General features: G+C 49.7%; 3 protein-coding genes across 16 annotated transcripts in view; 2 read left to right on the top strand and 1 right to left on the bottom strand.

Moving 5' to 3' along the window:
• Positions 1 to 5,073, top strand: part of Mms19 (MMS19 homolog, cytosolic iron-sulfur assembly component) — a 31,901-nt gene extending 26,828 nt beyond the window's left edge. For all 3 annotated transcript variants that reach the window (XM_023708855.1, XM_004625691.3, XM_023708856.1), the window contains 12 exons: positions 321 to 420; positions 1,051 to 1,153; positions 1,276 to 1,344; positions 1,510 to 1,636; positions 2,314 to 2,414; positions 2,562 to 2,618; positions 2,736 to 2,922; positions 3,312 to 3,394; positions 3,519 to 3,683; positions 3,759 to 3,818; positions 4,499 to 4,599; positions 4,683 to 5,073. In XM_023708855.1, coding sequence (XP_023564623.1) covers positions 321 to 420; positions 1,051 to 1,153; positions 1,276 to 1,344; positions 1,510 to 1,636; positions 2,314 to 2,414; positions 2,562 to 2,618; positions 2,736 to 2,922; positions 3,312 to 3,394; positions 3,519 to 3,683; positions 3,759 to 3,818; positions 4,499 to 4,599; positions 4,683 to 4,710 — 1,181 coding nt within the window. In that variant the 3' untranslated portion in view covers positions 4,711 to 5,073. The remainder of the gene's footprint in view (positions 1 to 320; positions 421 to 1,050; positions 1,154 to 1,275; positions 1,345 to 1,509; positions 1,637 to 2,313; positions 2,415 to 2,561; positions 2,619 to 2,735; positions 2,923 to 3,311; positions 3,395 to 3,518; positions 3,684 to 3,758; positions 3,819 to 4,498; positions 4,600 to 4,682) is intronic.
• Positions 380 to 15,787, bottom strand: Zdhhc16 (zinc finger DHHC-type containing 16). 11 transcript variants are annotated; one of them, XM_023708863.1, is made up of 11 exons: positions 15,626 to 15,787; positions 10,718 to 10,965; positions 10,349 to 10,543; positions 10,115 to 10,203; positions 9,700 to 9,728; positions 8,983 to 9,116; positions 8,796 to 8,843; positions 7,918 to 8,003; positions 6,939 to 7,062; positions 6,723 to 6,793; positions 531 to 611 (listed from the first exon to the last, which is right to left on the bottom strand). In XM_023708863.1, the coding sequence occupies exons 2-11, from the start codon at positions 10,958 to 10,960 to the stop codon at positions 608 to 610; spliced, it is 1,023 nt and encodes a 340-aa protein (XP_023564631.1). In that variant the 5' UTR covers positions 10,961 to 10,965; positions 15,626 to 15,787; the 3' UTR covers positions 531 to 607. The 11 variants fall into 11 exon arrangements, 10 of the variants coding, with proteins under 10 accessions (XP_023564626.1, XP_023564628.1, XP_023564627.1 ...); XM_004625510.2 differs by lacking the exon at positions 531 to 611 and adding an exon at positions 5,254 to 5,806; XR_002819828.1 differs by lacking the exon at positions 531 to 611 and adding an exon at positions 5,730 to 5,806 and having other exon boundaries at positions 6,651 to 6,793.
• Positions 15,788 to 15,961: 174 nt separating this feature from the next.
• Exosc1 (exosome component 1) lies at positions 15,962 to 22,235 on the top strand. 2 transcript variants are annotated; one of them, XM_004625508.2, is made up of 8 exons: positions 15,962 to 16,028; positions 16,134 to 16,249; positions 18,165 to 18,239; positions 18,914 to 19,002; positions 20,479 to 20,512; positions 21,103 to 21,153; positions 21,287 to 21,371; positions 22,048 to 22,235. In XM_004625508.2, the coding sequence occupies exons 1-8, from the start codon at positions 15,998 to 16,000 to the stop codon at positions 22,152 to 22,154; spliced, it is 588 nt and encodes a 195-aa protein (XP_004625565.1). In that variant the 5' UTR covers positions 15,962 to 15,997; the 3' UTR covers positions 22,155 to 22,235. The 2 variants fall into 2 exon arrangements, with proteins under 2 accessions (XP_004625565.1, XP_023564539.1); XM_023708771.1 differs by having other exon boundaries at positions 16,134 to 16,258.
• Positions 22,236 to 22,969: the final 734 nt, after the last annotated feature.

Here is a 22,969-nt window from a genome sequence, read left to right as displayed (position 1 = left end):
AAGATAGGTCTGTGCTTGCTTAAAATTCTCAAAAGGTCAACATTTCAAATTCTGGTGTTGACCATTCCTATTAGCCTACTCTAAGGATGTAACAGTGTGTCCAAGGCTGCGTGGTCCCGGCTCATCTGGCCCTCTGCTGTTCCTGGGGCTTGCTGTTTCTCAAGACCACAGCACTGCTAGAGGACAGATGCAAGAGCTGCTGCCGTAACTAGAAGCGAGCCCATCGCGCTGAGGAGAGGAACTGATGCTTTGGCTTTCTGAGCCGTGCGATGGCCTTGTGATTGTGGATGTGTACGTGAGTTGGTGCTTTGTTTTTGCAGAGAAGGAACCCTCAATTTTGGGAGAAGTGCTGTTGGAGGATGAGGTCTTGGCTGCCATGGTGTCTGTCATTGGCACTGCCACCACCCACTTAAGCCCTGAGTGAGTACAGCCACGGATGTGGGTGCAACACAGGGAGGAGAGCAGAAGCAACAGACAGTGGCCTCGTCAGCGGTCCGTGCGCCTGCACATAGATGGCAGGCAGCTGTTTGACTGATGAAGCCGAAAAGAGATGATCTTAGCACCCTGGGGTGGGTGAGCCATTGGCCAGTCGGTTTTAGCTGCACAATTACCTGTGGAGCATTTAAAAAGTAAAACATGCATTGAGTTCTTCACTAGGTTGCAAGCTCTAAAAGAATACCAATTTCATCTATCTGGTCCACTGCTCTATCACGGCAATCTGGAATGGAAAAAGTTCCAGCCATATAGTATTTGGGGGGTTTTTTGTCGTTGCTGTTTTGTTTTTGTGGCTGGCTCAGCCTGCCCTGGGGGCGGGGCTGGCATGGCATGTGGTGCTTGGGATCCACCCGCAGTCCCTGCACTTGCCTAAGTAGGTGCCGAGCTATCTCACCGGCCCCCCACATAGTATTTGTTGAGAGTGTGAATGAGTGACCACGGCCTGGCCTGTGGTCCAGCGGCCCTGATTAGAACATCAGGTGAAAGGCACTGCTGCGCAGGGAGGGCTGTCTTTGAATCCTACTTCCTGGATAACACCAAGTACTCTGCCCTCAGGTTAGCAGCTCAGAGTGTCGCCCGCATAGTGTCCCTCTTCTTGGACGGCAACACCTCCTTTCTGCCTGAAAACAGCTTCCCAAGCAGATTCCAGCCATTCCAGGTGACAAGTCTGATGAGTCAGATGGAAAAGAATCTTGGAATTTGTTCTTCAAACATCTTTCAGGCCTTACGGAGGCAGACAAACCTACTGCTGCTATACGACCTGCTCTTATTCCTTTACAGGAGGGCTCTTCAAGCCAGAGGCGGCTGGTGGCATTGCTTATGGCCTTCGTGTGTTCCCTGCCTCAGAACGTGAGTGAGCACATTTAGGGAGCTGGATCTCCAGTGAGCTCTAGGCTGACCTTGCTTGCCTCATTGGAGTAGTCCTCCACTCTTGTCTCTGCTGCTGCTCTCTACTGGGATTCTTTTGGACTTCAAGTATTTTCTGGGTCCGTTACATGGCCAGGTTTTCTGTAGGTGGAAATCCCTCAGCTGGACAAACTCATGCGGGAGCTTTTGGAACTGAGCTGCTGCCATCGCTGTCCCTTCTCCGCCACCGCTGCTGCTAAGTGCTTTGCAGGACTCCTCAACAAGCACCCTGCAGGTACTGGAATGAGCTTGCGTGAATCTCACATCTCCCACCAGAAGACTTTCAGTGTCATCTTCATTTTCCTAAAAGGAGGCCATCTCATATCATGATAGGACTTCACCTGCTCAGACGCTGCCTTTGGGCAGTCCTGGGACAAGAATCAAAACAGAATTGGGCAAAACACTATAGGGGATTTTTTTAAAAAGCATTTTGGGCTGGTGACTAAAGCACATGCTTACGCAGTCTTAGGCAAGGGCAGGGAGCACGGTTTGATCCCGGGCACCATGTGCCCATGCCAGCCCCACCTCCAGGGTCTGGCCAGAGTCTGGGCATAGTGGTACTGTAATCCCAGTGCTGGGAGGCTAAAAACAGGAAGATCACTATGAGGCCAGGCTGCGTAGTGAGACCCTGTCACCACAAATACATAAGCATTTTGAGGTCCTAACATTGGCAGTGTCACGGGTAAGTCTTCAGTGGGAGTAGCGGACCTCTCTTCTCAAATGTCAGCAGCACCGCATCATGAGAGTGGTTTAGCAGGCTGTAATGCTGGTGTCTGATCATTCTGTCTATAGGCAGAATGACACTGGCCTTTTTCTAATGGTTTCGCAGGTGCTCTGCACTTATTATTTTCATCATTGGTCATTAAAAGAAAAATGAGTTGCTATTGCATCAGCATGTCCCCGTTTTCCCAGGGCAGCAGCTGGATGAATTTGTGCAGCTGGCTGTGGACGCGGTGGAGGCTGGGCTGGGCTCCGGGCCCACTCGTCACCAGGCCTTCACGCTGCTGCTCTGGGTAAGGAGGTGGGGTAGATTCTGACTGGACGCGGGAATTGTGACTAAGTAAAACATCCCTGTTTGACCCTGAGCCATCAACAGCTGTACCTCAGAGTCCTGGGGTTTGAATGTCAGCCCCAGCTTCTCTCTGTCTCTCTCACTCTAGGTAACAAAGGCCCTAGTACTCAGATACCATCCTCGCAACTCCTCCCTCACAGCTCGGGTAAGTCGTTCCTAGGAGACAGAACTTTACGTCAGCGCCATAGCTCCCAGGAATGACTTCATCCTCATTTTAAGACTGTTCTCTAGTGATGTGCTTGAAAGGCTTTCTATTTTTCAGCTCATGGGCCTCCTGAGCGACCCAGAGTTAGGCCCAGCAGCAGCTGATGGCTTCTCCTTGCTCATGTCTGACTGTACCGATGTGCTGACTCGTGCTGCCCATGCTGAAGTACGGATCATGTTTCGCCAGCGGTTCTTCACAGACAATGTCCCTGCTTTGGTCCAAGGCTTCCATGCTGCTCCCCAACGTAAGGAGAGTCTGAAAGAAGGGCCCCACGTATATAGACCTCTTCTCTTGGCCACAATCCCTAAAATAATTTGGGACTCAAGTGATTTGGGTGGTATAAGCCAGGAGTGGTGACACAAACTTGTAATCACAGCATTCAGGCGAGCGACACGAGGATCACTGAGCTCGAGGCCCGCAGGGCTACAAAGCTAGCAAGGCCAGCCTGCAATGCAGTGAAACCCTCTCTCAAAAAAGACCAAAACCCCCCACAAAAATAGCTATACTGTGGTATGTACCTAGAAAGTTGACAAGAATATGTCTTGATTATTCTCAACTCAAGCAACTTTTTTTCGTTTTTATAGGTTAATATCCCAGCATAGTAGGATATTGACCTTTCTTCCCTTTTTACAGATGTGAAGCCAAACTACCTGAAGGGTCTGTCTCATGTACTGCACAGACTGCCCAAGCCTGTGCTCTTGCCAGAACTGCCCACAGTAAGTTGTGCAGGCAGCCTCCAAGCAAGGGACAAAGCTATTCTCCCGTAGCTGGAGCTAGAAGGGGAAGGAGGAAGAGGACCAGGAGCCCCACAGTATGATCTCCCTTCCTGTTGCCTCTTAGCTTCTCTCCCTGCTCCTGGAGGCCCTGTCCTGCTCTGATTCTGTGGTTCAGCTCTCTACCCTCAGCTGCCTTCAGCCTCTTCTACTGGATGCACCTCAAGTCATGAGTCTCCATGTGGACACACTGGTCACCAAGTTTTTGAACCTCAGCTCCAGCTCCTCCATGGTGCGTTAAGCCTCAGCACATCTGTGGCACCTCATTCTCTGAGGCCTCCCTCACCTCCTTCTGGTTGTATTCTAGGGAGTCCGGATCGCTGCGCTGCAGTGCATGCATGCCCTCACTCGCCTGCCTGCTCCTGTGGTAAGTACCTCCTCCTCAGCTGTCCTCCCTGAAAAGCACTCTTTGCCTTCATGGAGTGGGATTAGCCACCCTGCAGTGCAATTGAGACAGCTAGAGCTGGCACGATAGCTCAGCTGACTAAACTGCTTAGGCAAGCGCAGGAACAGGGCTTCGATCCCCAACACCACATGCCACACTAGCCCCGCCCCCGGGCGCGCCGAATGGCCACCCAGACCAGGCATGGTGGCACACACCTGTAATCCTAGCACTGGGGAGTCTGCAGACAGGAGGATCATCACAAGTCTAAGCCGCGTAATGGGACCCTGTACCAAATACATTTCTTAAAAAGATAGCTATAATTTAGGGGCCGGGGAGATGGCTCAGTGGAATAAGCGCTTCCCTGGCAAGCGCAAGGGCCTAAATTCAATCCCTGGTTCCGCAAAAAAAAAAAAAAAAAGATAGCTATAAGCTACAGATAGGTACAGGTTCCTCCCCACCTTTGGGATCAGAATAGACCTAGTTAATCTTGACCATCCTATAGAATTGCCAATTCTACCACTTGGTTTCCTGGCTCGATTCGCAGTACCAAAAAAAACCCCACCTTTTGCTTTCTTCCAAATACTAGTTGTGGAAGGTCAAAAAGCAGCATTCCTGGTTGCCATGGTTGAATAAGGTTAAAATTTTCTCCTCTGACTCCACAGTTGCTGCCATACAAACCACATGTGATCCGGGCATTAGCCAAGCCACTGGACGACAAGAAGAGACTGGTGCGCAAGGAAGCCGTGTCAGCCAGGGGAGAGTGGTGAGTTCTTGGTCATGGGGCAGCGCTGGGCTGAGACGAGCCTCACTGCTAATGCTGGCTGCCAACATCTTCTCCGCCTGCAGGTTTCTGCTAGGAAGCCCTGGCAGCTGAGCCCTGATCCCAACGTGGTCTCATCTGACAGACAATCTAACCTGGAATTACTAACTGTTGAGCCATCTTGTCTGTGGCCAGGAGACCACTGACCTCTGCCCGCCTTTCCACAGAGTGCAAGTGTGGGGCTTCTGTTCATGGCTGTACAAGAAACCTCAGGCCTGATTTGCAATGGATTTGTGAAGTAACTAAGCAAGACTACTTGTGTTTGAAGAAAGATCTTGGATTATGGGGCTCTTCCCTAACATCTTTTACCAGGCAAAGGGAGCTATGCTACTGAGGGATGAATGCAGATGGGTGTGACCCTGAAGACCAGGGATGGTGACTGTGTGTGCCTAATGGAGAATAAAGATTTCTTTGGGTCATAGGGCTGCCTGTCAGATATGCCCTTGGTAGCACATAGCCAGAGGCATCACTGCCCCAAACTAGAGGATTAGCAATAAAGGACTAGTAGGACAAAGAGGCCCCACCAGAGCCTCAGGAGGCCTTGATCCTATCCTCGCTTTCCCTGCCTTACAGTGAGGCAAAGAGTGAGAAGCTCCATATCTTTACAAATCAAATGCCTTTATTTTTGCTCCCTTCACTAGCGTCTGAGAAATGGCAGTGACCTCAGCAGCAGGCCTGGTGTTTTCGCCCCATTGAGAAGCCAGAATCCCCACTGTAACCTTAGGTGTTCTCCCAGCCAGCAAGTGGAAAAAGGAGATGACCAGCCCCAGTGCTGAATCTGGCGGAGGGCAGGGTAGCTAGCTGCCTGGCCCCCAGTCTGGGACTGGAACTTCTATTTGCCTGAGTAAGAGACATCAGTGCTAGGATTTGTCCACATTGTGTCTTCCATCTGCAGTGAGCAGAAAGTGGGTCCTTGAGGTGACCGTGCATAGTACCCTAGGGCAGGTCAACTGGCTCTTCTGATCAAGGATTCAGAGGTGCCTTTGGAGGCCCTCGAGGCATTATAGGCAGCAGAACAAATGCTCAAGCCATCGCTCACACTGCCATCACAGAGGCCGAGTGAGCAGTTACCCAGGGAGGGGGCTCCCAGCTCATTCCATTCCCGTGGGGCAGGTGACTGGAAGGTAACAGCACCCGGGTCAGCCAGTGCCTACAAGAGGAAGACAGGTCTCTGAGTTCCAGAGTTCTTGGTTGTCCTTTGTACTCATTCCACAGTAAGCATATATCAAGCCAAAGTAACAAGAGTTCTAATACCCTTTCTTCAACTGTGTCTAATAAATGCACCCTCTGGAACCTTAAAGGCCTCTTGGAAGTTCTGAGCTACTGCAAGCACAGTGGTAGGCAGGAGTAACCTGCGGATGGGGAAGGGAGGAAAGTACTTACGACCATCTGCTGTTAATTGCCTCAGTAACAGATCTGAGGAATACTTGCCTTGTCTCTTGCACTCAAAAGAGCTAGCCTCATTTGCTGCCTTTAAAGACCTCTATCACAAGTAATTACCTCAGTTTCGTGTATTATTGACTTGAACTCCAGACACTGCCATACAAGTGAGGGGATTGATGGCCACTGCATCCCACCTAATGCCCCTGTGGAGAACAGCTTCCTCAGGATTCCACTATAGTCAGCTTCAAGCCTTTTTGGTTTCAAATGAAATTTCTGTTCTTAGACTCTAGAACTGCACAGACAAGAGCCACTAACCACATGGGACTTTAAACTCATGAAAATTAAATTCACTTAAAACATTAGTTAGCAGGCTGTGGTGGTGGGAATGCTCTACTCCAGCCCTCTGGGAGGCTTAGCAGAAGGATCATAAGCTCAAGTCCTGCCTGGGCAACTTAGTGAAACCCTGTCTAAATAAAAAACAGCTGGGGGTGTAGTGCGGAGCATAAATAAAAAACAGCTGGGGACGTAGCGCAGCACAAAGTCCAGGACTCAATTCCCCAGTGTGGGCGGAAGGGGGGCCTCATCGGTGGCACTGGCCATGTTCTAAGTACCTGGTTCTCCCAGGTACAGACTTTTCCTCATCACAGTTCTGTTGGACAGCAGTAGTCTCTGTCTTACTTTACCTTCCTGTGTCCACACCCAGGAATACCTTCCAGTTGTCCAAGCAGCCATAGTTGTAAGGATTTCTAAATACCTAGGGCCAAGAAAAACACACATTTCTACAAACTTCTAATTCCGGTCTTTAGGACTCTTGCCTAGGCAACCCTGACCGAGGCCTGTGTTTACAGGATGCAAGTCCCGTTACCCACCGACCGCCCCCGGCCCGCAGCTCTACTCACTCTGCCCTTCGCCTGTAGTCGACGTCTCTCCTTCTTGTTAATGTGTCTCTCAATGCTCGTCTCACCCCGACTGATGAGAACAGCGTGCCATACCGTGAGGGCACCCAGGGCCAGAGCCACAGAACTGAGAGGCAGAGATTGGTGGACATGAAAAGGCGTGACACTGAGCTGAGCAAGAACGGGCCAACAGCCTCTGCCTTGTCTTTACATCCGGCGTATAGCCTAGATGACTGCATTTGAAAGTGTCAGTGAAAATAAATCAAAATGGCTTGAGAATCAATGATGTGGAAAGGAGGGCGGGGAAATAAGGCTGTTACTGAGAAAAATGTTCAGTATTTCCTAAAATACTGAAGCTGTGAGACAGTGGAGGGTAATAAAATCACTGAGGTCAGACTAGGATAAATTCACATCCTTTCTTTTTTTAAGTCATTTATTTATCTGGCACAGGGTCTCACTTCGCAACTCAGACTCATAGTGACCCTCCTGCCTCAGCCTCCTCAGCACTAGGATTACAGGTATGTGCCACCAGCCTCAGTATCAATGGCCAGCACAGCATGTGGTACCAGGGATCCAACCCAGGTCCTCATGCTTGCCAGGCCCATGTCACTTGACCCATGCTAGCTGTGTACCAAAGAAGAACTTACTTTACCCCTGCAGTTTGCAGTTTTCCTCATCTATAAACGCATTGGGTATCTATAAACGCAATGGGTAGTCCATTAGGTAGGTGCTAGGAACAAGAAGCAAGGAGTTAACTCACCTTGGTACACAACAAGCATGTCTGCACCCTTGGTGTTTAGTGACCAGAAGTAATGCTAACGTACTTAACGTTCCCTGCTCCAAACTGCTGAAGTGACTGCCAATCTCAATTAGACGAGCAGGACAGAGGCAGGTCCCTCGGATGGGTTTCTACCTGCGTGTGGACACCTAGAAAGGTATTCCTGAAAGTGTCCCTCAGAACTACCAAAACCGAGTTCCATACCTGCACAGGAACCAGAGGTAGACGAGACTCTTGTGAGTTATCCTTTCCCGAAAGGAGAAGGTAGGTGGTGGGGTCTGATGATAAGTCTAGAAAAAGAAAAAAAGCAAAGTCTGGCTCCTTCACTTTGTTCTCCAGTAACAGCAGTTACTGGAGCCCAGGTGCCTGCTTACAGGCAAAAAGTAACCTAAACCCACGCAGAGAAGATGGGGATGAAAGCCACCACAAGGGGTCAGGACAGCAGCCAGATGGGTGGACCAAACCCAGTGACACCATCACAAGGACAACACTGGGCAGAGCGGGTCTGAACAAAAGGACAAAGCACAGAAGGAATTGACCCTGGGCCATTAAGTTGACAACATGAACAGGGCTCCAGGGGGAGTCCCTCCACATCTCCAGCCAGAGCGCCACTATGTGGCCGCATCCCAGGAAAGGCCAGGCCTACACCCAGCATACACTAACGAAAGCGAAGAACCACAAACTCCATGAAGGCCTGCAGAAGGGCAGCACGAGTACAGTATTAGCCCAAAACGTGGTTGGAATAGTCCCGAGACACAGGAAGGGCAATTCAGGTGCACGTGGACCAGCCTGCTCTGTCCCCTGGAGCCCCATCACACAGACCAACACAGACTCCCTGCTGCTCAGGCCATCACCAAGGCAGAGGCCAGGCTCAGCCCAAAGAGAAAGCGATGATGGGACAGCCAAAACCCGTCAAGTACCAGGCTTCCAACTTGCCCGCAGGCCACGTGGTCTATTCACGGCAGCCTCCCAGCACACTCCTGATCCGGGCTACCTGGGCCTCTCTCTCAGCCTGCCCCTGAACTAAACTAGCAGGCCTAGCTGCCTGAGCAGCAGGAGGCAGAGGGGTGGGGACAGCCCACCTGGTTGGCAAGCATCTGTGGTTTGTTCTTGTCGAGCTGTTTCATTCTCTAAGGGATGGAAAACAGTGCTGGTTATACTTGCAGCCCCTAGGAGAGGGGTGCCACCAGCCCCAATTCTTAGGAAGCTCCCAAGCTCTATTCCCATGTTGCGGACTCCTGAGAAGCCTTGTCCTCCCCACAGGCTCACCTCAATGGCGGCATAAGCCTCCCGGAAGAGGTCCCAACTTCCATAGCTGCAGTAGACACATCCCAGAGTCATGAAAAAGCAGAAGGAGAAGAAGTAGCGATGGTTATAGTGACCCACACAGTTGTTTAGCCAGGCTGGTGGAGGACTGATTAAGGACAAGATCAAATACAATTTTGGCAGGTGTCCAGGCCTTTCTGGTTCATCCTTGGTTTAAGGCATCGCTCATGCAAGAACTGTTTTTCAAAGGCAGAAGACAGAATCACTTCCCAAGTTTGAGACAACATTATTAGAAACTCTTCCAGCCCAAGAAATCATGAAAATCGAAAACACTGAGTACAAGAAAATGTATGTGCCAGTACTTCAATCCAGCTGGGGTTAGCCAGGCATCTGAGCAGGACAGAAGGGGACTGATATTCTATCCAGCACCCCTAACAGAACCACAGGTGCCCATATCCCTTTCTACTCAGTATCTGTTAGTATGGCAACCTACAAGAGGAAGACCTATTAGAAGACTCCTCGCTTCCAGAAGACCCATCCCACAGAGCGTGAGGCCCCTGCTGTCCCCAGAAAATGGTCAGCTCCCAGTGACTCCTTCACTAATTTCTTGTAAGCCCAGTGCTCTCTGTAAGGTGATTCGAGAAGCCGTGGGTTTGTGGCCATTAACCCTACAAAGTGCTCTGGAGCTAAGGCCTTGGGCAGAAGGCAGCAAAAGGATACGGCAATGGTGATCCATCTTCAGCACACACCTGTGAGGGAGGGACACAGGCTCTGTTACGGTAGCCAGGGCTCCTGGGATGTCAGTGCAAGTCCTTTCCCTACAAGGACCAGCATCCTGCTGAGGTGGAAAGGGCAGACTTTGAAGACAGCCAATCCTTGCTTCCAGCCCCGCTCTGCAGTTTACTGGCTACATGACAACGGACATGGTAAGTCGTCTCTCTTAGCCTCCGTTTCCACACCTAATTCACAGGACTAGCCTGAGGACTGCGGCAGGAGATCAAAAGCATCCTGCGTGGAACATGTCCTCCCAACAGGTGCTTGATACATGTCTTAGCGACTCCAGGTCCAGGTTTTGCCCTAGGGCTGTGGCAAAAGGATCGTCGCTGGGGTTCGAGAGAGCAAAGCCAGCACCCACCTATTGCAGATGCTGCAGTGGTGTGTCCGGGCTGGCTTGGGGTAAATGCACTTCTTACAGATGGAGACTGTGGCAATATCATTCCTGCCCTGTGCAAAAGGAGAAGAGCATCGTGAGCGCCGCCGCAGCACCCGGTCTGGGTCTCAGAAGATCCCAAGGCATTCCCACCCCACTTCTGAGAGGGGCTCCCACAGCCTACAACTCTGGCTCCTCCTACTACCCCCCGACACCCACCTGGGGCGGGTACCCCGGCGGAGTGGTGATGGCCTGGTAGTAATGGAAGACGATGAGGATTAGATTCCAGTGACTGTAGAAGAAATGCCAGCAGAGTCGTGGCACTGAGTAGGTTCGGAGGATGAGCGGCAGGACACATAGGTAGGCGATGGCCACAATGGAGCTGGTCAGCAAGATCACCAGAACCACAAACACCTGCCAACACCAGTGAGGTCAGGTAGACACAGCAAGAGAGCCACACCCGTGGGAAGTGCAGGAATTCCTCTGTGGGCAGGAACCTTGCCTCTAGAACCTAGTGCGGGTCCACCAGAAACATCCCGCTGGGCCCCCCTAAAACCTCCCTTTTCCTGCTGCCTGGGTATCACTTACCACCCCAAACCAGCGAATCACGTTGTCCACCAGCCAGTAGACAGGTTCAAAGGCAGCATCAATAGCGGTTTCACTGCCCCCAAAGGAGTTGTAGAGCAGGGAACGCAGGCAGACCTTGCCGTAGCGCCAGCGCTGCACCAGGCCCCGGAGCAGAGGTGGGCAGCGGCGCCTGTAGCCCAGGAGCAGAAGCAGGCGCAGGCAGAGGCGGGCTGGGCCCAACAACAGGCTCCGCTGGCCACGCATGACTCCTGGAAGAGGGTACTACTGTGAAGATCCGGCCTGAGTCCTATGGCTCCCTACCTCACCGTAGAAAGACCCAGGGCACCAGCTTGGAGAGCAAACACCCAGGTTAAAGCCCAGTCATGACAGTCATCAACTATGAGCAGCAGAAAGGTCACTTCACTTTTCTTTCTTTTTTTGGTGGAACCGGGGATTGATCTCAGGCCTTTGTGCTTGCCAGAGAAGTGCTTATTCTACTGAGCCATCTCCCTGGCCCCTCACTTCACTTTTCTACAGAATATTCAATGCTACAACCAGATCTCAGGAGGTAAGCCTGCAGAAATCGTATCTTTTACATTGTACTACATAGGTACACATGACAACGGGCATGGTAAGTCATCTCTCTGAGCCTCCATTTCCACACCTAATTCATGGGACTAGCCTGAGGACTGCGGCAGATGATACTAGCAAATCCAAAGTACACACCTACATACCTAGAATAAAGAAAGGGCCACAGTAAAGGGTGGGGGGCACTTGCAGGTTAGCTCAGTTGTTTAAGCGCCTGCTGGGGCAAACCCCGTCAGGCACAGGTGACCGAGGTTCGATCCCCGGATCCCCATGCCTTACCAGACCCACCCTTAAGGCAGCCTGAGTCAGCAAAAAAAAAAAAAAAAAGAAAAGGAATAAAATCCCAAAGGAGTAAGGGAGAGCCAGGTGGCTCCAAGTCAAAGCAGTCTTTGGAGCTGTCCGTGCACACAGAAGAGGGGGTAGAGCACAGCCAACATGGACAAAGCTGCCCTGTGTCCCAGCATGGCCACTGACACAGTTCCTCAGGGTCTCCAGCCTGCCCTGCCCTACTACCGCTTGCCCACCCAGTGGATCCCTGCACCTAGATCTTCCTCGGTGCCATCTGACTCTTGGCAAAAGACACTCTTGTGTCCTAGCCTGCTCCCTTTGGGCTGATGTTACAGGCCAGCAGACTCAGCCCTGCAGTCAGAGATCCCATCTCAGTCAGGACAGTCAGCCACCCCTCGCGTGACACTGGATGCCTTGTCTCTCGTTCCACTCCCAGCCCCAGCCCAAGGCTGTAGCAGCCAGGACGATAAAGGCAGGAGACAGAAGACAGGGATTTCCATGCTGGTAGTTCCCGAAGCCCTCTCCAAGTAAGCCTTCCCTGCTCCACTCTTTAGTCACACTGAGAACATCTGTGCAACACTGCCCTTGGTCCCAGGCTTCCCAGCCACCTTCCCAGCTCATCAGCTCTTCCCAGGACCTCTCTGCAAGTGCTTCCATTTCTGCACTCCACCTTACGCAGCGTGGGAGGTCACTGCCCAGGCAATGGCCAGAACCAAAGGCACAGACACTCTAACGGACTCCTGCTGTGACTGTCTCAATTCTACAGAGTAAGTCTTTCCCAGAAAGAAATTATCTGGTTTTTCCCATGGGACACCCAGTGAGTGCTTCTCTGTCCTAAACAGCTCCAGTGACTTATTTAACAGGCAGCTCAAAACCCAGTGGAAACTGGAGGAGGCTGCTAGGCTATGGGAATGGCTTCACTTCAGTAACTGGAGCACTGTACTCTCCTTGCACCCTGGCTCATCCCCACAAAGAGCCTTTCAAACAAAGTACTTAATTACCTCTTTCTACAGGCTCATAAGCCCTAACACAAAAACAAGCCAGCAGATAAGACCTACAAAAAGAGAAGACTGACAATTTGGGAAGGGGCTGACCTACCGCACCAGAATAAAGAAACTGGTCATTCCCAATACCTCCTAGGACACTTAAAGTGGACGTAGCAAAGAGACAAAGCTGAAAAACCTCAGGCTTACCTTCTCTGAGCTGGGCTTCAATTATTTGGCACCACGATTTGGCTGAAGCATGAATTTACAAAATATTAGCCAAAATCACATATAAGAGTGGAACAAAACAGATTGCCCCACAAAAACTGTAGGTGGCTTTTGGACTGTCTGCGCCACTGTACGTTCCCTTATGATGGATGAGTTTTCTATTTGCTAAAATACTTTTTACAGCAATCGTGTGGCAGTCAAATACATTCTTCAGGGGCCAGAGAGACAGCTCAGTAGAATAAACGCTTGCCTGGCAAGCGCAAGAGCCTGAGTTCAATCCCTGGTTCCGCAAAAAAAAAAAAAGACACATTCTTTACCTGTAAAAAAATGTGAATTATATTCTACCTCAGAGCCCCTTTTAAAGAAAAAAGATCCTCAGATTCTCTACTCTCTGATGTTCTCAACCACCTCTTAAATTCCTGAGCACATCAAATGCCTACTTCATAGATTGCGTTTACCAATGCGTATACCTGACTACGATTCAGTTCTGTCCCTCAGTAGTTTTGAGACCTCAGACAAACCACTGAACCCTAGAAGAATTCAATATCCTTGTGTTCTCGTTCAATGAGGGGATAAGATTCAATGTTAAGGTCTAAACCAGGCATGGTGGTACAGGCCTGTAATCGCAGCACGGGGAGGCTGAGACAGGAGGATCGTTATGAGTTCGAAACCAGCCTGGGCTACAAAGTGAGCTTGAGGCAAGCCAGAACTACATAGTGAGACCCTGTCTCAAAAAGGTGAAAATAAATGTTATAAGGCCTGTTTCAACTTTAAATGTGTGTGTGTGTGTGTGTGTGTGTGTGTGTGTGTGTGTGAATGAAATGTTTATAAAGCACTTAGTACAATACCAGCCTCATAGAAGTACTCAATAAGTACTTGGGTGGCTGCTGGGAATTGAACTTAGGGCCTCGTGCACAATACACAGCACTGTACTGCCGAGTTATACCACCAGCCCTTTGTTTTTATTATTTTGAGGCATGAGTTTGCTTGCTAAAATGACCAGGCTAGCCTCAAACCTAGGATCCTCCTGCCTTAGCCTCCCAAGTAGTACAGATTACAGGCACGTACCACCACACTCAGCTTCAAAAAACATTTGTTGACTGAATGACCTGCACGGGGGCAGAAGTAAAAAGGCTGGTCAGAAGTCCATCAGTCCCACATGCATCTTCAAGGCCACTCCTGCCAATGTGATAATACCAAAGCAACTGCTACTACTATTTTTTCTGATTAATAAAGAAATGGATACCAGGCATGGTGGTGCATACCTATAATCCCAGCACTGAAGAGGCAGAGACAGCAGGAGGACTGCCAGAGTTTTAGGCCAGCCTGCGCTACATAGTGAGTTCAAGGCCAGCCTAAACTACATAGGAAGACCCTGTCTCAAAAAATTAAAAAATGATGGAAATTATTATTAGAATCACGGTGCTGAAGAAAGGGCATTTTAGGAAACAGAACAAACACATAAATGGAAGCCTATCACTGCAGGAGTGCACGTCAAACCTGAGCGGACAAGCTAGGCGGACTCTTACTTTAGCTGGTGGGACATGGGGAACATGGAAATGTCAGGGAAGACACGTTGGCCATGGCCGGAACAGAAACTGAAACTCCAATTCGGGAAACTGAGGGAAGCAGAATTCCAAATCGGAAGCGCGCAGGGCGGACCCGGTGTGATCTCAGAGCTCTCAAGAGGAGGAAACGGCAAAACACGCTGCTACCCTTCACGCAGACACTAACCGGCCCCATCCCGCAGTGGTACTCATAGGTCACTGTGGCCATCTGCCACCAGATTAGGGTTTGCAAGGCACAGCTCCCCTCATCCCAAGACTCTAAGTCACCATCTGTTTTTGGGGGGTGGGAAAGGGAAGATGCTGAGGATCACATTCCAGAGCCATCAGAAGTCAGATTAAACAGAGCGAAGTGAAGGCAAATTTCATCTGGAGAAAGACATTGCTCTCAGCATGGTGGCAATCTCAAGCAGGACATGTCAACACCAGTTAAAGAGCAGGTAGCACAGGCCTGTAATCCCAGCCCTTGAGAAACTGAGGCAGGAGGATCGCTGTGAATTCAGGGCCAGCCCGGGCTACAAGGTTAGTTCAAGGCCAGCCTGAACTGATAGTGAAACCATCTCGAAGAGAAAAAGACAAAAACAAAAACTGCAGGGCTGACGAGATAGCTCAACGGACTAAGCGCCTGCCTAGGCAAGTGCGGAGACCAAGGTTCGATCTTCAGCCCCACAGGCCGCACTGAGCGGGCCACCGAGTCTGAGCATGGTAGTGCTGGGAAGGCTGTGACAGGTGGATCACTACAAGTTCGAGCTGCGTAGTAAGACCCTGTGCCAAAAACATTAAAAAATTTAAAAAAAATTAAAAAAAGCTGCTCAACCAGAGTTAAGGGGAGCTGGGCATGGTGGCACAGGCTTGTAATCCCAGCGTTCGGGAGGCTGAGGCAGGAGGACCGTTGCCAGCTCGAGGCCAGCCTAGGCTACAAAGCCAGCCTGAACTGCACACCAGGAAAAGATTAGTCTTTCAGAGTGGGCAGCGAGGCCAAAAAACTTAGGCTCTGGCTTTGACTCTGTTGAGCTATCTTCCCGACTTTGGACAAGTCAAACACTGTCTCTGGAGATGAGTTTGTAAACCTGCGACATGGGCAAGATGGACTGGCTGAACTCCCTCCCGCTCCGCGCGTTACAGCCTCCCGAAGGCTGCGATCTGTCAGAGGAGGGCAAGGTCCTGCAGGGCGGGCGAGGGGACAGCGAGAAGCCTGGCTCGCGACAAGGCCCCGGGACGCGCGCGGCTCGACCCCAGAAAAAGGATACAGAGCAAGGGCCGCGGCGTCCCCTTACCTGCCGCTCCCGACTGCTCAAACAGCCCAGGGGAGCCCGCAGCCTCTACTGCGGTCCACGACCGGCCCTCCCGCTCCGCCCCGGGGGCGCTTCGAGCCTACCCGCCATGGCCCGTCGCCGCAGCGGCAGCCGGGTGCCGGGACCCGCCGCCAGCCCATCCGGATCGCCCGCGCAAGCGCAAGCGCCGGAGCCCGAAGTCCCGCCCGGCTGGGCTCGCGGGGAGCCTGGGAAATGGAGTTTACACCAGCCGAGGCGCGCCCCGCGCGTGCGACACCGCGCACCAATGAAGGCGGGTCGTCCTGCGGCGCCCTGCAGAGGTGGCCAATGACAAGCTCGCTTTGTTCTCGCCCGGGTTTGGGATCCCTGGCAGTCATGGCGCCGCCTGTGAGGTACTGTGTGCCTGGTAAGTGTGCGGTTCCCGTACGGAGTCTCGGGGACAAAGACTAGAGTACCCCCGATGGCTACCGGTGTCTGGGAGCCTGTGGCTGATGCCGTGCTCTTCCTGCAGGCGAACGTCTGTGCAACTTGGAAGAGGGTAGCCCAGGCAGCGGCACCTACACCCGGCATGGCTACATCTTTTCGTCGCTGGCCGGCTGCCTGACCAAGAGGAGCGAGAACGGCGCGGTAAAAGAGGCGGCTTCCCCTCTGCTTTCTCTTTCTCCTAGGCCGCCCTTCAGTTCCGGTCCGTAGACACCCACACTGCGGATGCGCCTTCTTGTGTCTCACCGTAGAACGTTCTGGTCTCTTCACTTTCTCCTGGGATCGCTCCTACTGTGCACCAGGCCGCCACACACCAGTTAGGTTGATGGCTCTTGTTTCTGCTCCTGATTCGTGGAGGGAAGTTGGGCCAGAGAAGATGCAAACAGAGTAGCCGGGTTAGCCCAGTTCTGGTGTCACCTACCCGTCCCCTTTCATCCACCTCCACTACCTCCACCTCACTTGACTGTAGAGCCATGTGCACGTGCCGTCTATCAAGAACACACTTCTCCTTAGTCTCTGTGTCTCCTACCACTGTCAGGAAGCCTCTCAAGAATCATGCTGTCAGAGATGTGCTTCTAGACCCCAATCGAAACTAAACGTTCAGGTATATGTTCCCACTAGGCCTTCCCCTGATAGACTGAAGTTCCATGAACGCACATCCCGCCACACCTTCAGTGTCTAGCCTAGAGTAGATACTCCATAACTGCTTGTTAGATCCATGAGTGTGGCCTCCCAAGTTCCAGAAGTTGGTGCAGGGTCAGCTCAGAATCAGTCTTTGGAGGAGCAGCCTAAAGACGGTAGTGCAATAGTAGTTGAAGAAGTAAAGCATCTCATGGGCTGGGGAGATAGCTCGGAGGTCTAAGCACCTGCCCAGCAAGTGCAAGGATGCAGGTTCAATCCTCATTGCCTCATGTGTGCCAGCCACCTAAACCAGCCATGGTGGCACATGACTTTAATTCCAGTGCTGGGGAGTTTGAGACAGGAGGATCACTACGAGTGAGACCCTGTACCAAATAAGTAAATAATTTTTTTTTTTAATGTAGAGGGGCCGAGGAGATAGCTCAGTAGAATACATGCTTGCTTGGCAAGCGCAAGGGCCTGAGTTCAATCCCCAGTTCTGCCAAAAATAAAATAAAATTTAAAAAAATGTAAAACATCTCAGGTACTGGCTATCTAGACCTTGACTGCTTGGGATACTAAACCTAAATCCCTGGCTTTATATTTTTCTTCATCTGCAAAAAGAGGAGCTTTCTATTCAACCAATTTTGGAACTGTCCTTTGCATTCCTAAGTTTCTTCATTTCATAGTTATCTCGAGCAATTTCATGGGTCAAGCACAGTGCTGGCCTTTAGGGATATAATAATAATGGATCAGACACACTTAATTTTTTCAATCCCAGGGCACAGACACAGCCTATAAATAAATGCTCAGGTGGGGAGTATGGTTATAAATGTGCCGGCTGTTTGGAAAGGAAATTATACAGCATCCTGAACATACATAACAAATGAACATTCCTTAGTCAAAGGAAGTGACATTTAGGCTGCCTTGGCTAAGGGTAGCTGGGGAGAATGCAGTTCTGGTGGAAAGAACAAGCTGAATAGATACTGAAGTTAGAAAAACTTCGTAAGTTGAGGAAACTGGAAGAAAACATACGCACAGTGAAGAAGAAGAGTGATAAAAGAGGAGGCTAAAGCTGTCTTACATCAATAATCACAGAAAAAACTGCAAGTATTCCTTAAGAAGAAAACAACTATTGCCATCACTAAATGGTACCTCTTTGGTAATTATATCCTGGACTGTTAGAGTCGTCCTCTGCGATTACAGACAATACAGTGTGTGCCAAGAAAATCACCAGAAGACTTAGCATATGTAATCTGGAATGGGTGGATTATGTCTTCTAGCAGCATTCTCCCTGGACCTCCTTGTCTTGCTCCTAAATTAATTCACGGTCCGTCTGGCCTCGGGTTCTCAACCACACCAAGACGTTCCTGTGCTGTCCTCAGGCCACAAATACTTTCACCCAAGGCTTAGCCACAACTTTCATTTTATTTCTCTGTAGCTTCCTGTGGTATCTGTGATGAGAGAAACAGAGTCCCAGCTGCTGCCAGATGTGGGAGCTATTGTCACCTGTAAGGTAAGGTGGTCCTAAATCTATGCTTAGCATACGTATCCAATGCTAAAATCATAGCCACTCTAGAAAAGCGCTGTACCTGATGTGTCAGCCACTAGCTATAGGGCTATTTAAATTTAAATTAAGCCTGGCATGGGGCTTCTGTAGCTACCAAAATAGAAAAAAATAGAAGTATGGCTGGGTGCCAGCTGTGGTGACACATGCTTATAATCCCAGCCCTCAAGAGGCTGAAGCAGGAGGATCACCACAAGTTAGTTCGAGGCCAGCCTGGGCTGCATGATGAGCTCAGAGCCTGGAAACTACATGGTGAGACCTTGTCTCAAAAAAAAAAAAAAAACTTTTTGCTAAAGTCCAGTATTGCTGGGGGTGATGATGTTGCTTGAAATCCCAGCACTCAGGAGGCTGAGGCAGGCGGATCTGACCCTCCTGGCTCAGCCGGCCACCTCTCCTGTACCGGGCCCAGCTGTGCCATCTCATTTGATTTCTGTAGTAACTCTGCTAGGTGGGTAGTGTGACTTTTATTCCACAGATACCACTTAAAGCAAAGGTTTGTAGGAGTTAACTTGTCTTAAATTCTACTTGGAAGACTTGCTGGCTGGAGTCAGTGATTCCCAGCTGCTTGCGCTCCCTTGAGCTGCCGAGCGCTGGCGGTCTGATGCCGAGCCTCTCGCCCACAGGTCTCTAGCATCAACTCACGTTTTGCTAAAGTCCACATCTTATATGTAGGCTCTACGCCACTTAAGAACTCTTTTCGAGGAACTATCCGGTAAGAAGCGTTCTAGTCTTCACTTTGCCCTAGCACCTGGAATGAGACTAGAATGGTCGGGAGAGTTGGGGGCTCTTGCTTTTTGTTTGTTTTTATTTTGTTTTGAGACGACCTCATGCTTGGCTAAGAGTTGAATTTTAAAACAATTACTACTCCTACCCCTACCCACTTTTGCCTCTCCTTTGTGCTTTGATTCTTCTCTGTAGCAGCCAAAGAAGATGTTCTGTGAGCTAAGATAAAAGGAAAAAAATGAGGAGCTGGAGAGCTAGCTCAGTGGAATAAGTGCTTGCCTGGCAAGCACAAGGGCCTGAGTTCAATCCCCGGTTCCACCAAAAAAAAAGGAAAACGTTAGTAAAAGAGAGTCTAAAAATAAAACAAATTGAGCAGAGGTAAAAGTGAGCAACATAAGGGTGATTCAGAGCAAACAACGTGAAAGGCATTTTAGGAAGTACCTTTTAAAAATGCATTTAATAAGCACTCAGAAGGCCAAGAAAAGAGGATCGATGCAAGTTCAAGACTAGCCTGGGCTACAGAGTGAGCTCAAGGCCAGCCTGAGCTACACTGTGAGTCCTTGTCTTAATACAACTAAATATATAAATAAATAAAATGCACTTAATACAGATTAAGCTCAAATGTTTTTAGACATTAAGAAGCTTTTGAGGTAGGATGTGATGGCCACACATGTAATCCCAGCACTCAGGAATCTGAGGCGGGAGGATCACCACGAACTCAAGGTCAGCCTGAGCTGCACAGCGAGGCCCTATCTGCTAAAAACCAAATTAAAAAAAAGAAGAAAAAGAAAGAGAAAAAGTTATTTGTGGGGGAACAGTAGTTTGTTTTTCTCTGTGGCTTTTTGAGGAAGAACAAATAGTTATTGCAGACCAGATTGTTTAACTTTCAAGGCCTTTTTTTTTTTTTTTTTTGCGGAACCGGGGATTGAACTCAGGTCTTTGCGCTTGCCAGGCAAGTACTTATTCTGCTGAGCCAAGGCTCTTCTTTTTTTTTTTTTCAATGTTTCCTTTATTTATTTTTTTCTTTTTTATGGGCATGGCATGTGGTACTGGGGATCGAACCAAGGTCCTTGCTTGCATGCTTGCCTAAGCTTGCCTAAGCAGGCGCGTTAGACCACTGAGCCATCTCGCCAGCCCCCAAGGCTCTTCTTAACCTCAGGGTTCCATATGATTCTGTGGTGCTTTCACTCCATGGCTCTCGAGGCTGTAAAGTTCCTTACTGTTTCTTGCCAAGTCTCAGCTTTTCTCTGGTCGGAGCTATGGCCCTGATACCCTGCAGGCACAAGAACGGGAGGGTGTTCTCTCAGCGTGGACTAAGGCTGCCTCCTCCTGCTTCCCTGAAGGAAGCTGTGTCCCCATTGTAACTTGTCCTGTGTGCTCTTACCCTGTGGTTCTGGCTGCTAGAACCAACAGGGTAATTCTTTCTCAGAGATAATTAATTTTTGTGTCCATTCTTTTTTTATAGCAAGGAAGATGTCCGAGCGACTGAAAAAGACAAGGTTGTTGGTCAATTTGGGCTTTTTTTGTTGTTGTTTTTTGCATGACTATAGGAATCTCAATTTTATAAAAGTATGGTCCTAATGAATTCAAAGATCCATGGAAATGAATCTGCAAATTAGCGGCCAGCCTGAGCTACATAGTGAGTTTAAGGCCAGCCTGACACACATAATGAAACTCTGTCTCAAAAAAGACAACCAGGTATGTTGGTGCAGGCTTATAATCCCAGCCCTCAGAAGGCTGAGTCCAGAGGATTGCCATGAGTTTGAGGCCATCCTGGGCTAAAGAGTAAGCTCAAGGCTAGTCTGAACCACATATCAAGACCCTATCTGAATAAATAAATTTTACAAAATTGTTGATTGACTAGAATAATATCTGGCCCCTGGGATATAGAAAGTAGACTGGCTCAGGCTGGGGATATGACTCAGTGAGAGATTGCTTACCATTCATAAAGCCCTGGGTTCAATCCCAATCACCTCAAAAAAAAAAAAAAAAAAAAAAAAAAAGATAAACTGGCTCTACTAAGAGGTTAATAATTTCATGTAAACCTAATCTAAAGCTTTCACCTAACACTCTCATTCTTTATGTGCAGGTTGAAATTTATAAGAGTTTCCGCCCAGGTGACATAGTCTTGGCGAAAGTGGTATCCTTTTTTTCTCAGCAAACTTCTGAAGGTCCTTTGTCAAAATAAGCAACGAAAGTGGAGAAGCAGCTCAAGCAGCTGGGGGAGAAGACTTCAGGCTGCTTGCTTTCCTTCACCAGCGTTACGTGCCCAGATATCCCTAGGGGATGCGCAGTCCAACTACCTGCTGACCACGGCTGAAAACGAGCTTGGGGTGGTGGTGGCCCACAGCGAGTCGGGTGAGTTGCTCGGTGCTTCCTCCTCCTGGGTACCCCTGGCTTAAGGTTACATCACCTAGTGATACTGAAGATCTCTTTGTTTTTTGGTTTTTGGGGTTTTTTTTGGCGGAACCAGGGCTTGAACTCAGGCCCTTGCGCTTGCCAGGGAAGCACTTATTCTACTGAGCCATCTCCCTGGCCCCTCTCTTCATTTTTTGGTTTTTGGTCTTCTTTGGCAGAACCGGGGATTGAACTCAGGCCCCTGCGCTTGCCAGGGAAGCGCTTGTTCCACTGAGCCATCTCCCCGGCCCTGATCTCTTAGTTTAGACAGATATATTCTGTGATGTTTGTACTGTGACACAATCATTTTTCAAAACATGGCTCCTTCATTAAGCAATACATGATTGTGTTTACTGCTGAAATTAGAATGAGTTTCCTAAATCTAATGTAACAGGGAAATTACCCCATAACTCAGTGGAATAAACAAGATTTCTTTTAGGTGAGGTAAATGTCTCTAGGTGACATATTTTTTCTAAGGTTGTCCTGAGGGTTGAACCTAGGGCGTTGCCTGCGCTGAGCAAATGCTCGGCCACTGAGCTGCACCCCCACACACACAACTTCAGTTTCCTACCCAGATGAGGAGAGGAGTGTCAGGAAAGTAGCGGGGCCCCAGCTCCCACGTGGCTCTTCCTTGCAGGTGTCCAGATGGTTCCCATCAGCTGGTGTGAGATGCAGTGCCCGAAGACTCACACGAAAGAGTTCCGGAAAGTGGCCCGAGTACAGCCTGAGTTCTTGCAGACCTGAGAAGCCACACTTTGCCCCAGGGAGGGAAGGAGGCTATTGCCAAGAGCACATGCAATAAAAATTGTACCAAAGGGCCAGGGAGATAGCTCAGTGACATAAGTGTGTGCCTGGCAAGCACAAGGTCCTGAGTGGGATCTCTGGTACCCAAAGAAACAAATACACCAAGATCTCATGGTCTTTATTCAGATTCCTAGGGACAGTAAACAACAACCTCTACAAAAATCTTGTAGTAGGGGCTGGTAAGATGGCTCAGTGGTCTAAAGCACCTACTTAGAACAAGCTCAGCAAAGCACAGGGACCGCGGTTCGATCCCCCAGCACCACATGCCAGCCAGCCCCGCCCCCTGGTGGGCTGAGCTGGCCACACACACATACACATACACACACAAATAAATAAATAAGTAAATAAAAGGGGGCTGGGGAGATGGCTCAGTGGAATAAGCGCTTCCCTGGCAAGCACAAGGACCTGAGTTCAATCCCCGGTTCTGGAAAAAAAAAAAAAAATCTTGTAGTAAGTTACTCTATACATAGACCATTGCCAGGGATATAACCCAGAGGCATAAATGCCTGCCTGACAAGCGCAAGGTCCTGAGTTGGATCTCTGGTACTAAAATTTACAGGCTGGGGAGATAGCTCAGTAGAATAAGCACTTGCCTGGCAAGCGCAAGGGCCTGAGTTTAATCCCTGGTTCCGCAAAAAAAATAATTTTTAAAAAATTATAAAATTTTGGGACTGGAGAGATGGCTCAGTGGTCTAAAGCACCTACTTGGAACAAGCTTGGCAAAGCACAGGGACCGCGGTTCGATCCCCCAGCAC

This window comes from Octodon degus, unplaced genomic scaffold, assembly GCF_000260255.1.
Source record: "Octodon degus isolate 3935 unplaced genomic scaffold, OctDeg1.0 scaffold00010, whole genome shotgun sequence".
NCBI classification, from domain to species: domain Eukaryota; kingdom Metazoa; phylum Chordata; class Mammalia; order Rodentia; family Octodontidae; genus Octodon; species Octodon degus.
The sequence above is the reverse complement of the archived record's forward strand: the minus strand, read 5'-3'. Positions and strand labels throughout refer to the sequence as shown.

Coding starts and splice junctions, on each gene's coding strand:
- Zdhhc16 (XM_023708858.1), bottom strand. CDS start 10,960: ATGCGTGGCCAGCGGAGCCTGTTGTTGGGCCCAGCCCGCCTCTGCCTG. Junction 9,117..9,699: donor GAAGATGGATCACCATTGCC/GTATCCTTTTGC, acceptor GTCCTCCACCAG/CCTGGCTAAACAACTGTGTG. Junction 8,004..8,795: donor CACAGATGCTTGCCAACCAG/GTGGGCTGTCCC, acceptor TTCTTTTTCTAG/ACTTATCATCAGACCCCACC.
- Exosc1 (XM_023708771.1), top strand. CDS start 15,998: ATGGCGCCGCCTGTGAGGTACTGTGTGCCTG. Junction 20,513..21,102: donor GAGCGACTGAAAAAGACAAG/GTTGTTGGTCAA, acceptor CTTTATGTGCAG/GTTGAAATTTATAAGAGTTT. Junction 21,154..21,286: donor ACATAGTCTTGGCGAAAGTG/GTATCCTTTTTT, acceptor TTACGTGCCCAG/ATATCCCTAGGGGATGCGCA.